Below are 14,909 nucleotides of genomic sequence, written 5' to 3' on the forward strand. Positions count from 1 at the left end.
CTGTACACTGGATGCAGAGCTTTAGGTGCTTCAGAATAGGACTCAAAACAACCAGGAAGCTGAGCAGGGAACAGTCTCCCTGAGCTCGCCGGTAGGCAGCACCGAGAATGGAGATGTGTTTTTAAACAGGCCCCTTGTGCTGTATCGTGTCTTCATCCAGTCTGGATCTAGAGTCCAGAACCTCTTCCTAAGGGAAGTTGCCTACAACCCTCCTTTCACAAGCCAAGCACAGACCAGTCCTTTTCTCGAACATACAACTGGAGGAGGAGGTGGCAGCAGTGTCCCCCATAAGCAGGATCCTAGTGGTTGGACTACTTCCCCAGGGAGCGAGGGAGCTCAATTTAGTTTTATCACTTTCATGTCCAAGAGGTTGCAGACCTACCTCCCTCATGTCCCAGAAAACTGCCCTACCCACCCGGCTGGAAGCAGGGTAGTCACGGAAGCACCCTCTACCCACCCCTCCATCGTGGTGCAATGGGCACAGCTTCAGAGTATTCACAGCTCGCTGGAAGGGGGCAAATCTGGGTCCCAGCATCTGGTCTGCAAAAACCTCCTGCCTTGCCAGGAAACAGGCGCTGGCTAAAATGTCATTAGCCCTTTCCTGGACCAAACCCTTAGACCCCTTCGTCACCCTGTGCTGGGGTTCACCCTCCCTAAGATGGGGATAATCCCTTTCCCCACAGCAGTTTACTATGTTTCTGCAGTTCTTGCCACAGCTTATTGCAGCCTGGGCCTCTAGGCATGGTTGCATTGCAAATCACTCTCATCATAATTGCAGTGGTATCTGTTTCTCTGTTTCAGATAAATCTGCAGAAGATTATAATTCATCAAATACAGTGGTAAGTTTTTTGTTGGTATTCATTTGGTTTTTCAGAGGTGCATAAAACAACCTTATAATCATTTTGCATTTAATGCTGGCTTGCTTTTTTCAAGTGTGGGGTATTGTAGACACCCAAAATATAGCTAAACAATATATTTAATCTATTTAAAGTCTTTTTAAAACATGCGGAAACTATGGTAACTGTCATTCTGACCTAAAAAAGCATATTTCTTTCCTTTCAGTTCTTCCTATAAACTCTCTGTGGCTGGAATATAAGGCACTAGACTCAAATGACTTTTATTATTAGTTAATTTAGTGCATTCATAGAAGTGGATCTCTTTTGTAGAAGTGACATTGGTGAGTAGCAGTGTAAACAGGTCTACAAAATACAATCCAGCCTGTTTTTTTCAGTGTACCAGGTAGATTTTATTGGTATCTGATCCATAAATATCTTTTGATCTAACCAAACCATTAAAAGCCCACAAGATCTGACCGAACCGCTGTTGATGATTAACTGCATTCTTCTCAGGGCGGTCTTATCTTTTCTTTGACCTTTACCCCTCTTCCCACCCCCATGCACATACACAGCACATATGGATGCAACCAGTATTCCCCTTTTATTGGGAGGATACAGTTGAATAAGTGTTGACATTGCAACAGCTTGCAGGTTGGGAGAAGAGTTGTAGGGGGGGTGTGGGAAATGATCTGTAGGGTGACACTAGGAAGCTTTAGCAAAGCTCCAGGGCTGTTTTTACATGTGCTCGGGGGAGTGGGAAAGCGCTTTAATTAGAGCGGCTCCAAGAGCCACTCTAATTAAAGCACCCACAGTGTCTCGTGTATCAGTGACCTTGCACTTCAAAATGGCAGCAGGATGCTTGAACTGAAGCTTTAGTTCAAACTTTAGTTAAAGCCCCCCCATTGCCCATTTTGAAGTGCAGGGATACTGTTGCATGAGATGCAGAGACTGGCTGCTAATTAGCATGCTCCAGCAGACTTGATTAATCAAGTTTGCTGTGACATACTGTAACAGAGCAGCCTCCCGGCATGTCTACAGGCACCCCGTGTGCTCAGGGAATTTTGCAACCGTTTCGAACACATAATGCGCCTCGTGGCTGTAAGCAGCAGGGCTGAATGCAGCGCGCTTAAAATAAAGATCCAAATTGCTGCCATGGTGGTGGCAATGAATGGTGTCCCTTTATTAATGCACAGAGCTCTATGCATGAGACAGTTATTCATAGAAAACAGTGTGTGCGTGCTCTCTGAGAGCTTGCTTACCTCTCAAGTACAACAGATCCACCTCTCAGGCTCCCTCACTCCTGTCACATCATGGAGAGGGCCTTACTTTCCCTTAACTTTGAGAGAGCTTTTGAATCTATATTCAGGGTTTGGGCCCATCTCTGATCTTAGTATGGAAAAAAAAGGGGCACATATACATGTGATGGACGTCTCCGTGATGCGTGGTAATTAGCATGCATCAAAGCAGACTCAATCGTGTGCTGTGAGTCTGTTGGAGCATGCTAATTAGCGCCCTTCAACAGCCTCCGCGTCTTGTGTATTTAGCGTCCCCGCTTATAAAAATCGCTGCGGGTTCTGCAAGCTTGAGTTAAAGTGCCTCACTACCATATCAATACACATGATGCTTCGGGCACTTTAATTAGAGCGGGTCTCAGAGCTGCTCTAATTAAAGTGCCCCCACCCTAGAGCATGAGTATAGACACCTGAATGTTGTACTGAACTTTCCCCACTTTGATACAAGGGGATGCGTCTATGTAATTAATGCAACACAATAAACCCTGGAGCAGTTCAAGCTGGAGTCAACTGCTCCTGGGCTCAATGTCTACATGCATGCCTGGGACTGCAGCACTTTGAGCTGGGGTGGAGAAGCCCTAGGGTGACAGGGGGCACATTGGGTGGCAGGGGGACAGAGGGTGGCAGTGTTGGGTGGCGGAGGGGCAGGTGGGAGCCAAGGGTCTGGTCCCTGGCTGGCTGGGCTTACTGGATACAGTTTGCTTCTGGTGGTCACTGTCTACGTGCATGTTTAATCACACTTACTGACTCCACTATAAGATAGTGCTGTCCCCAACAGTGCTGTCTTACAGAGGAGTTAATTAATTTTACTGTGCCCTAATACCAGTGCATGTTTAGACAGTAGCACTTTACTGCAGAGCTAATTAGTCTATTCCACGGTAAAGTGTACATGTAGACATACCCATGGGGAAGTTGCGATTTGCCCCTTTGGGAGCGAGAAGGAAAACCCCTTTTCTTCCTTTCTTGTGCCTCTGCAAGTGCAGTGCAGCAGTAGGATGCCTGGGACATACGTTATGTGTCATTTGGTATCGCTGTGAGAGAGGCTGTAGAGGTGCTTAGGCCCGAGTGAACCCAGCCAGCCATTAATGTGAAAATGTGGTAGTCTGATTTCTTAGCAGGTGAGATCACACTGAGCAAAGGAAGTGAATCTGTACTCAGAACATTGTTTTTATTACTCTGGTTATTAAAATCTGTGCAGTGCTTCTGCCAAAGCTTGTTTTGTTGGCAAAGCAACATGCTGTCACTGTGCTAACAATCTGTCCTCTTGTTATTCCTGACACTTCGTGTTGTCCCAGAGGGAGAAGCTGCTGGAAAAAACAATTTTTCCCCCCTGCAAATGGCAAGTGGAGGTTACCATTATTAATATATTTGAGGGGGAAAAAGGCAGTCAATCTGTTGTCTGCTTTACTCCCCAGTCTTGAGGAAATGATCACAGAGTCCATAGGCTGGATGTCCCCGTTCCCTGTAGTGTCTGGGTACCAAGAACTATTTTCCCCTGTTGTTGAGTGACTGAGGACCCTGGCTCCATGCTGATTTGTTGTACTTCTCAGCTTTGCCGAATGCCCAGTTTAAATCTTTTCCAGGCTGTTAGCTGCTGGTGGCTGACCTAGGTGTCCTGGTTAGCAGCTTCAGGTCGGTCTTGATGTTGATATTGCAACTAAACCTGCAGGTTGGAAGAAGAGTTGTAGGGGAGGGGATGATCTGGAGGGTGACACTAGGAAGCTTTGATGAAGGTCCAAGGGTATTTTTACACATCCTGTGCAGGGGAGGTGGGGGGCGCTTTAATTAGAGTGGCTCCAAGAACCACTCTAATTAAAGCACCCGTAGTGTCTCTTGTATCAGCCTCCCTGTGCTTCAAAAGGTGGTAGGGGCGCTTTAACTAAGGCTCATTCGATGTGCTTTAGCTAAAGCACCCCTGCTGCCCATTTTGAAACGGGGGGACACTGATACACAAGACGCAGAGGCTGGCACACTTCAGTAGGCTTGATTAATCCAGTCTGCTCTGACGGGGTGTAACAGAGCAGCCTCCCAGCATGTCTGTGGGCACTCTGTGTTGCACACACACGTGCTGCCCTTTGCTGTGAGGCCCCTTGGAGAATCAAAGGCTGAACCCCCTTTTTCTCCTGGGGATGAGGTGGCAGGAAGGCATGTGACAAGCATCCTGCACTGTGCACTAGGGCATTGGTTCTCATCGTTTGCATCCCACGCTTCCCCGTGTCCGACCCAGAGCACAGATTTGTAGCCTAGCTCCCTTATGGTGCTTTTGGCAGATGTGCCCCAGAATTGAGTTTTGCCTGTGCTAATTTGCCTGATTTCTTACACCCCATACGCAGCGCTTCTGGGTGCAGGCCCGGGGAACTGATTGAGAACCGCTGTGCTATGGACATCCCTTTAGGGCATCCCTCACTCAGTTATCTATGCTGGTTTGTGCCCCACTTCTCTTTGTAAAATAAAGTGTGGGGGAGACGCCCTGTTCCCTAGTGCTAGACCTTTCTTCCGTGTTCCTCTGCCAGACCTGATATAAATTGCACCTCACAGACAGATTACACTCTTCTGCATCTGCCAGTGGAGTGTCCCTGGCCTCCCTAGCTGTCAGCCTTTCCCTCCACGTAGGTTATGCCGTATGTGGATGCCTACCATGCTTATTTTGCATAGGGCTGGAAAAGCAGAGGGAAAAAGCCCAGTAAAATATTTCCAGGCTGGGTTAACGTATGTTTGGCAATTAGCCCCTTTCATGGTGGGTTCTTTAGAAGTGCATAGAGAAGCTCGTCCCATGCACGTGGGTCTGTGTTGCTGCTCTGCATTGGACCTAGTCAGCCAGTTTAAAAGAACTTCTGTCTCCAGGGCTGTCAGTCTAGGCCCTTTTTAAATGAGCTCTACCAAGCTGCTGGAGAGAGAAGCTACTAGCCCTACAGTACATTTTCCATCTCCTCTCCCCTGCATGTAGCCAGCTTGATTTTCCTGGAGGAGCACAAGCTAAACAAAACCGCCTGAAGAAAAAACCCACTGTTTAGAGCACCACGGGCAAAAAGTGCTCATGCACATGGAATTAGGATACCTTCTGGCTGGGCAGGGAGCTAGTTAAAGTTTCCTAACGTGGCTTTGGATATCCAAGTAACCACCAGAGTCACCGATTGGGAGCACTGTAAATAAGAGTCATGCTGCCTCTGGACAGGGAGAGGTCAAGGTAGATGGGCCTGATTTAACGAGACAGATTTTAAATAGCAAGAGCCATGTGAAATATGGGAGCTGGGCACACTGCCTCTGAATTGGTCTGAAGTTTGGATGGATCTTGCTTATAAACCTGGATGAACCAACTAAAATGTCTCTCCCCTTCAAGATTAGCAATGTACTTTGCAGCAGGTCAAATTTTGAGCCTGATGCAAAAGCCCCTGGACTGTGCAGCTGGGGCATAAATCTAAGGTTAGTTTCTTGGGCACTGAATGTCACAGGGTAGATGTCAAATCTGCTTGTTTTTGTGGGGAGCAATTTTGTCCACAGCTGGTATTACGGTATTGCCTGGGTGTCCCACAGACATCTGGGCCTGTTGTGCTTTGTATTTTACAAGTGCTCAGTGACGCAGTTCCTGTTGGGAGAGCTTGCAGTCTAAATAAATGAGAGAGCATATTATCCCCATTAGAGGAGGTCCTGGCACAGAGCTCTTGGTACACTAGAAAAGCTTGTGTCCCACTTGTAAGATCAATCTCTCTAAGCAGCCACATGCAATTGTAGTCCTTTGACTTGGCAGTGTGGCCCCGTGTAATGAAGACAAATTACATCAAAGCATAGATCTAATTTTAGCTCCCTTTGCGCAATCTGAACCTGTGCAAAGATCCACTGACTTCATCAGACTTCATTGCAGACACGTTCCAGGGGCCATAGTGTCAGCTGACAACTAGGGCTGTATGAAGCTTCAGTAACTGATTCGATTTGGAGGAGATTTGGCCCAATTTGGGGACCTAATTGCCAAATCTAAATCTAATCGGGAGACCAAGTAAAAGCTCCAAATCTATTTGAAGCATCTGAATTGATTCGCAAAAGCTTTGGAAAAGATTTGTCCAATTCAAAGATTCGGCCATGGACTAAACAGGCAGCTGAGAGCTGCTTCTAACTGCTAAGTCTGTTGGGGTTAGGGCAGGAGGGATGGAAGGGACATGGGGGAGGGAGGGATCGGGGCTGGAGCTAGGACAAGCTGCCCAGCGGGGGCAGGTGGGCACGTTACTCGGGGAGGGGGACAAGGGGGCATGGGATGCAGGCGTGGCAGCACTGGGAATGGGCGCTTTGCCCTGCTGCTGCTTGCCCAGGCGGGGCAGGGGGAGACGGGATGTGGGCGCAGCTCGCTCCAGGCAGAAGGGGGTGAGCAGCAGCAGGGCATAGCCCCTGCTCCCAGCGCTGATGCAGACAGCGCTCAGCACCCTGCTGAGCTGTGCTGCACCTGTGCCATGGGGTAGCTGCTACGTGGCTGCCAGGCAGCGGGGGGCAATCCCTGCTGATCCCCACTGCCTTGCACTGTGTGGGGGGGCCGTGCCATGAGGTCCCAGATGGCCCAATCGTGGCCGCTGCAGCCAGTGAGTGCGGAGATTTTTTAAAGTGCCGGGACTAGGCTGGGGCCAGGCGGTGGTTGAGGCTGGGCAGGGCAGCCACGGGGGGGTTCTCCCACAGCTCCCCCCACCTGGGGAGAGGCCGGCACAGCCGGAGGAGTCACGGGATAACCTGCAGCCCCTGGCTTTGCCTGCCTCTCCCTGGCCGATCTGAATCACCGAATCTCTCTGAATCAGCACTGCGTCTTCTGAAGCTGATTCTGCCGAATCGATTCGGGACAGTGACCAATCTCCAAATCGAATCTCTGTCCTGCGAATCAGTTGAATCTGAATCTGAATCGAATACTTCTCAACTTGCACAGACCTAATGACAACTTGATCTTAACGTCACCTTTGTTGTAGATGTGGCTGAGGACCAAGGAAGAATGGACCCCTGTTTTTGTAATGCCGTTTCTATCACCGGCTAGCAATATCTAGACAGAAATATCTGTTACTGAGACCCTGATGCATAATACCGCCAGTGGTGCACCTTCAATAGAGAAGGTTTGAGCCAGCAGGTGGTAATTGCATCTGGTGTGTGATTTGTGGGGCCTGATGTGCTAAAGTCCAGGTGAATAACTTTTTGCCCACGTGACTATAACAGTGACTTCACCAAGGCCACTTGTTTATGTGTTTACAGGCTCAGGCTCTCAAACTGCTGCTACTTTTACTGCATTGCATAAACCAGTTAACCTGACTGGGTGTTTTGAGACCATTCCTGTTGTGATTAAAGGGTTTCTATGTTAGAAGCTTAATTCCTTTTCAGTGAAAAGCGATAACCCTTTTTTTAAAACAACTTTGGTGCTCAAAGTCGTGTTGTGTTTTTGAACCGAATTGCAGAACGTGAAGGCGAGTGTGTCCGAGACCCCTGCGGTACCACCAGTTTCAGAAGATGAAGATGATGAGGATGATGCTGCTCCGCCCCCAGTAATAGCTCCACGCCCCGAGCACACAAAATCGGTAAGCACGTGAACCACGTTAACTCCCTTCCCACACATTTCACCCCATCTGTACTAGACAGAGGGTCAGTCTGCCCCAAGCCATGGGCTTTATGCCGCTTCTGTCACGTTCCTGGGAGCAATGAACAAACTGTGATTCAGGGATCCAGTTCCTATTCACTTGCTCAGGGGAAGGAATAATTTACTTCCAAATGAGCTGCTTCATGCTGTCACATAATGCTCTTGACTTGCTAAGGCTTTTTCATGTGGGAATGTTTCTTTCACTGCTTACAACATGCTACTACAAAGGAAATGCAGCTAGAGTATGGAGGTGGGGGTTTATTTTTAATCCTTCCTTTATTGAAATGTCTCTGTGTTTCTCCCAACACAACAGATATACACTCGCTCCGTGATAGAGCCCCTTCCTCCGCCTCCCACCAGAGATGTGGCCACCTCTCCAATCTCCTCACCCTCTGAAAACAGCACGACCCTGCCTGACGCGCAGACGAGGAACGCAGAGAAACAGAAGAAAAAACCAAAAATGTCAGACGAAGAGATCCTGGAAAAATTAAGTATGTTGCCTTTTATAAAGTCCATGTTCCATTTCTGGTCAGGGATGTCCAGGGTCATTTCTGTTCCCAAAGCTTTAATGAGCAGAGATCCTGTGACAGTTACTTTTGGAGACTTCTTACTTCAGATGTCGCCTTAGGAGACTGTTCTGTCTGTGGTCTTCAGGCGCAAATGCAAGGGCTGAGAGGCTGATCTTCAGGCATGCTGAGTACCTGTGATTCCCATGGGACCTAGAGCTGCTCAGACTTTGAAAACCAGGCCCTGAATATATACATATATTGAATGTTGAAGTCATCCTAGATGTTGCTATTTTCTCAACTTGGGGCTGAGTATATTTAAAAGTGTCAGCCTCGAGGTGAGCAAAGCTGATTGGCATAATTAAAAAATAAGTACTAAATTTAAATCCAGCAAATTTTAAATCTGGGGCACGCAGGGAGCGGATCGCAGCTTTGCTCTGGGCCCTGGCCTCATGCTGGCACCGCCCCAAGATCCCAGCCCCTTCTGCCTGTCCATCCTGCTCCTGGGTGCTGCTCCCTGCCCACCTGTGGCCCCCTCCCATTCACCCAGCCATGTGCCCTGCCCATGCAGGTTCTGTGCCCAGTGGTGGGTGCAGAGCAGATGGGCTGGAGTGCCCCGGCAGTGGGGCTGGGTTCGGTGGCAGTGGTGGCAATCAGAAAAAGCCCCACCGTGGGGACTGCCAGGAGGCAAATCTGGCTGCCACACCATCCCAGCCCTGCTGTGCACCTGAGGATGCAGGACCAGTTTTGTGTGCCATGGCCCGGGCTGCCCCACACACCTGGGCTGGGCAGGACCAAGGGACCTGCTGTGGGCTGGACAAAATCCCTTGGTGGGTCAGATCTGCTCCATGGGTATATTTTGCCCCCCTCTGCAGTAGCTGCTTTGGAAGATGTCTAGGACCATTGTCTCTTTATGTCCAAATGGCTATGACTTATTCCAAACTTATAAACTTCAAAAAAACACTACCTAAGTTGTAACCTTTTATTAGTTTACAACCTGTAAGTTGTAAACCTTTTATTAGTTAAAGATCCAGCACAATGAAACCAGCAGGAAACTCCCAGAAAACGACCAGCTTTTCTATCCTGTAAGACACTGACCTCTGCCAGCATTTACAAGTTTGTGTACACTGTAACATGATAACTCAGCAAAGGAGTATGCCACAGATACTAATCCTGTGATGAGGACCTTGCCTTCTCTGGCTTTTAAACTGTATCAATTAGATTTCTTGATTATTTTATAGCAATTGCATATCTGTCTGTGAAACACAAATACCGTGTGAAACATGGATTAACAGCCTAACTGGGGAAAATACATAGAGTTCAAAGATGACTAAAGTACAAGGGGACATCTCGTTATTTAGAAGTTGCCCCTTTCCAGGGCTAACATTGCAAACCCAAGCTCTGGGGAATAGTTTGTGTTAATGTTGAGGGGCATGTTGCACAGCTCAGGGTTAATAAGACTGAGCCTTGAAGTGCTGTTGGCAGAGACATGAATGTCATGCACCAAAAAACATCTGTCTAGAACCACTTCACTAATCTAAGGAAATAGGAGTGAAACCCTTGCAAAGGCACTACAGCTGTTGCATGGCTGACGTGCATACATAATACAGCACTTTGTTTTAAATAGCTGTGTGTTGTGCATTTGGTCAGCGACACCTGCATAGCTGCAAGCTTTGGTTGTGGCCTGAAGCTTTGCCACACGTTAACTCCTGAGTGTGGTGCAGCCCAAGAGGACCTCTGAGGTTGGTGGCACTAGGCTGGGCTAAAATCAGCCGTGGGGTAACTGGGCGAATTCCATTGAGGGCAGTCGTGACATGTAGGGGGTGCACAGGGGTGCACATGCGCCCCCTGAGGGGGCTGGTGCACCCCCTGACAGCAGTGTTCCCCGCATAGGTGATGGGCAGGTGGGGCAGGCAGGAGTGGGGGTGCCAGGACAAGTGATCCCCGTGGTCCCCCTGCAGCCGATCATGCTGACTGTGGGGTTCCCCTGTGGCTGATTATGCTGGCACTTCCATGTCAGTGCGATTGGCCACGGGGGGAACTCCCCTCAGTTGCTGACTGGCCTCTGTGGGGGAGGGGCGGGGGGGGCAAGTGCCCCCCCTGACTTAGGAGGTACCAGTTGCCCATGGCTGAGGGAATGGAGTTGTGCTTGCTCATATGAGGTCTGATCTGGTAGTAGGACCTTCCAGTGCAGTGCAGGACCTTCCGACTAAAAATATACAGAGATAGAAAGAAAATAGCCCATTTAAAAACCTCTTAGCACTTAGTTCTTCTGTTCACTTACAGAGCCCTTTTGCAAATCTCAATTAATCCTCAGCCTCCATTGGTGGGGGGAGGGAAGAGTTGCCCCATTTTATTGAAGCAGAGATTAAGACCAGGGTTTTTGACGGTCCTGTCTGGGTTCTGTCATTGCCCAAATTCTTCACAGGGGCTGTGCTGCTGCAGCCTGAGCCCTTGGTGCAGGCCCGAGGCAGGGGGAGAAGAGGGGTCTTGGCTGCTCACTCAGCAGCTCATCATCTTGGGAAGGAAAGCGTCACATCTGTAATTGTGGTGTCAGTCCCTGTGTTTGTGTAGTTGGGCTCCCTTCCCTGCGTTCTCCCTCATTACTTCTGTCTGCCCCAGATCCTGTGGGTTTGGCCACTTTCCAGCAGCATCTGAAAATAGCCTGCTTTTTTTTTTGTTTAACATGGCTCGCCATTGGGTGCCTGGGCCTAATTACCATATGCAGAATATCTTTGCATATGCTAATCTGTATCTAGTTAATATTTCTGCTCAGCCCTGGGGCCCTTTTGGAAATCTCTCCATATGGTGATGGCTCAGGTAGCCTGCATGCTCCAACTTAGAAAACGCCTTTAGGTTCCCAGTTCCCATGTCCATCATGCAGGCGCTGTTCTAGGAGTTATTTGTACTTTTATGAGCCTTTGTTTCTCCTCTGTTTCTCAGTTTTGATTGGGGGAGCACCCATTCAGGCATCAGGCCACATTTGTATAGCCCCTTGGAAAAAAACATAACATAGATTTTTTTTTTAATGGGAATTCACCTGTTTGTTTAATCACAGTATGGCAGGGAGGTGGGTCAGATTCAGCGAAGAGTCGACTGCCAGCTTGCTTGCTTTAACACCTTTGCTGTTGGCCAAATGGGATATCCCGGGCTTGGGACCCCAGGCCCTTGGGCTCTGTAGCTTCAGGGCAGTCTGCCACAGTCTGTTTGGGAGCCAGGGCTCCAGCCCCTTTCTTGAAGAAGTTGGAAACTTTGGGCATCCCTCCGCAATGGAAACAAAACCAAATCCTCTGTGAGATGGAATTGCAACCCCTGTCCTCACCAGCTCTGTTAAATACAAGTCCAGCCCTGTATCTCAGCAATCTCCCTGGTGCGGAGGAAGATGGTAACGTGCCTCCCCAGCTCAGCTGCGACACAGGCAGAGATGAGCTGACATCACTGTAAGAGACTCTGGCAGCACTGCTGAAAGTCTGCGAGCTGCGAAAGCTTGGAAAGCAGCAATCCCAGAGCAGCTGCGCAGGCCATTATCGACTGCGTCTTGAACCTCTGCTTCTCAAACAGATGAGCTTCCTCAGCTATGGATAGTCATAACACTTAACCACTTCCAAAGGCAAAGGGTGTGTCAGCTCTTAGGCTGTAAGGGTTACATGTGCAAGCTGCAGTAGTGAGCTAATTCACAGTAAATGCGACTGCTGTTGGAAAAGGTGAAAGTTGCAATAATTTTGATGCACCTGTTTAGGTACAGGAGCCAGCGTGCATAAGTCGCACCATAATAGCTGATATCTGTGCCATTTAATGTAGATATCTTTGTTACATCTGTGGGTACCCCTAGGAGAACACCTAACTGCCCCATCTTTGGTAAAGTCCCTCCTGTAAAGTCCCTAGCAGGGGTCCTGGGGCCCGGTTTTGAGGATGATTATAGTGACGCTGTGCTGGTACAAAAGGCAGATCTGGTCAACTGGACCCACCACATCATAGAGTATCCAAAAATATCGGCTCCAGATCAAGTTGCCTCTGAGCCCCCAAGCAAGCAAAAGGATGCAACTGGAGTGCGTCTAGGAAAAGAGCTTGTGTATCGTATTCCAGCAAAGTTGCCTCTACAGACTCTTTCTTCCTAACGAGCTAGATCTCTTGAGCCTGGGCTCTGCAATGAATGCCATACTTCTAAACTTTTGCAGGATCCTCTTGAAAGTCTGCAGGTGTCTGTGTGCTTGCAGGGCGGGTCTGTGCAATGTTCTGTCTTTGCTTGGGCTCCCGGGGTGTAAGTAGCATTGCCCCTTGCATTGATACGGAAAGAGAACTGTTTTTAACCTGGTGTTTTCTCCCGTTTTCAGGAAGCATTGTGAGCGTGGGTGACCCCAAGAAGAAATACACGCGCTTTGAAAAGATTGGACAAGGGTTAGTGCATGCCTCCCATCCCACCTCTTCTCGTGCACTGTCAGCATAAGGAAGGCAGAAAAGCCAAGCTGGGTTTGTCTTCTGGAAACACTGTGATGTTTTCCTTCCGCCTTCTCTTTCCTCCACCGGCATACTCTTGAGTCATGATGACCGGGGCTTTGCATGATTGTGTTTAATATAAAAATATATATCATTAGATGATCTTGTTGCTAAATATACCAGGGTGTAAGAAAGAACCACTTATTTTCTCTGAACAAAACAATTTTCAAATTATAGATTTGCTTTCAGAATTAACCCTCTATGCTCAGGCCTGGTTTTGCATTCCCCTCACAGGGGTGTATGTGTATATAGGGCCTCTTAGAGAGGTGATTTGAATCCTTCGTTTACTGAAAAATGACTTAGTTTTTGAGGCCAGTTGTCAAACCACTGTAACAATTATTTCATCTCTGGTGAGCCTGCAGAGTGCATACTTTCCATATAAAGTATTTGGACTCAGCCCTTCCCCATAGCTATTAAAGGCAGTGGGAGATTTGCCACCGACTCCGGTGGGTTCAGAATCATGTTCTCTCCCCCAGTGGCCACATCTCTCTTGATTTGGTCTGCCCTGCCATCATTATCATCTTGGGGTAGCCTGGACACCAGGCCTGCTGCAGTTGTGCCACTTTTAGGTGGAATCAAACTAGTTTCTTCACAGTGTTACATAACAGGAGTCAGTACCGCTGTCCCAGAATACGGTGCGATTAATTAGACAGTGGTTAAGACTAAGACCAAGACCACAACCATGTCAGGAGACTGTTGTGTTTGTAGTCAGTTCCCTGGCAATCTTTTTAACCACTGAGATTTGCTTGTAAGCACTGCAGATTGTTACTTACGCTTGGAAATGTGTGTGGCAGAGCTGGAAGGAAATATTCATTCTAGAAAGTTTTATGGATTCAAAAAAGTGTGTGTGTATGTGTGTGTTTCTGACTTTCTCTCTTTAATTCTAATATGTCTCTCTCTTTTTTTTTTTCCTTCTTACCCCCTTCATCCTTGCTTAGAGCCTCAGGCACAGTTTATACTGCAATGGATGTAGCTACGGGACAGGAGGTAAGAGCTACCAGGTCGCTGCACCCAGTTGCTTGGAATCATGCCCTAAAACAGGGGTGGCCCGTTTGTGGCACGGGGGAGCAGGGAGCAGAAAGCAGAGCAACAGAACGGGCAGGGGAAGGGGATTGGCGTGGCACTCAGAGAGGGCAAGGCTTAATTTGTGACACCTGCCAAAAGGTTGGCCCCTACTGCCCTAAAAGATCTATCTAATGCTGTAAAATAAGGACTTTCTTTCAAGGGTATGTGATGATTTAGCTTTCAATCAGAATGATTATTTGGGGGGTCCTGTATGGCATGGGCTAGTAGACTGAGCACAGAACAGTAGGAACCAAGAGTGTGCAAAGTCTGCTCCAAGCATCCTTCTCATCTGGAGGGTTTTCTCAGCATCCTGGGAAACTGGAAGTGCATTCATGTACATGTGAATATAGTCATGATGCTAACATATAGCCTTTCCGAGCAAATCCTGTCCTTCTCCTGTATCACCTACGTTGACTCTAAATGACAGAAGCCGGGAGGACTCCTGCTTCCCCTTCCCAGTCTGTGTCCACTTGCTTGTCCCTCCTTAAATTGAGAGCCCTGATAGGCAGGGAATGTCCCTTTCTGCACCTCCACAAATAGTCCTTATTGCATATTCATTATTCAAAATAATTTGTGGAAGTTTGTAGCATCACTGGTCCCTAGAACATGGATCTATTTTGCATTTATACAAAATCATGAATTATGGATGAGCAAACTTAGTAGCTTCTGGCTTTTTTGCTGATGCTGTATTAGGAACTGGTAATGGGTGAGATGAAAAAGTGGTAATACTGCTGAACTTCAGCTCTGTGTGAAGGGGGAGCCGTAGTGGCCAGTTTGTTTTCCTCAGGAATTGTAAAGAATTGCAGTAGTCTGAAGAATTATATAATGCGTATTTTATGAAACCCTTATGTTGCCTCTTAGGATTCAATACTTGATTTCCATATAGATATTTGCACTCATTATACACCCTGTTACACCACGGACTTAAATAACTTCCATCAGCTCCAGGTTGTCATCAATCTAGGCATGCTCAGGTCTTTGATTTTTAAATCTGCATCTCCTTCAATTGGTTTATGCCAGAAGCAAGGGGCTTTTTATGATATTTTTTATTGGGCAACTGTATAGGTGGGAGAGATGGTCCAATTAAACAAATTGCTTCTCACATTTCTGGATC

At 48.0% G+C, this 14,909-nt stretch overlaps 1 protein-coding gene across 4 annotated transcripts in view; it reads left to right on the forward strand.

Moving 5' to 3' along the window:
• PAK1 (p21 (RAC1) activated kinase 1) overlaps nucleotides 1–14,909 on the forward strand; it is a 92,913-nt gene that overhangs the window by 61,722 nt on the left and 16,282 nt on the right. For 3 of the 4 annotated variants that reach the window (XM_019530440.1, XM_019530442.1, XM_019530441.1), the window contains 4 exons: nucleotides 7,549–7,668; nucleotides 8,041–8,218; nucleotides 12,568–12,631; nucleotides 13,669–13,717. In XM_019530440.1, the coding sequence (XP_019385985.1) occupies nucleotides 7,549–7,668; nucleotides 8,041–8,218; nucleotides 12,568–12,631; nucleotides 13,669–13,717 (411 nt within the window). Of the gene's footprint in view, nucleotides 1–801; nucleotides 840–7,548; nucleotides 7,669–8,040; nucleotides 8,219–12,567; nucleotides 12,632–13,668; nucleotides 13,718–14,909 lie in introns of all 4 variants that reach the window. The other variant, XM_019530443.1, reaches the window with a different exon arrangement.

This window comes from Crocodylus porosus, unplaced genomic scaffold (assembly GCF_001723895.1).
Source record: "Crocodylus porosus isolate Cpor-Errol unplaced genomic scaffold, CroPor_comp1, whole genome shotgun sequence".
NCBI classification, from domain to species: Eukaryota; Metazoa; Chordata; order Crocodylia; family Crocodylidae; genus Crocodylus; species Crocodylus porosus.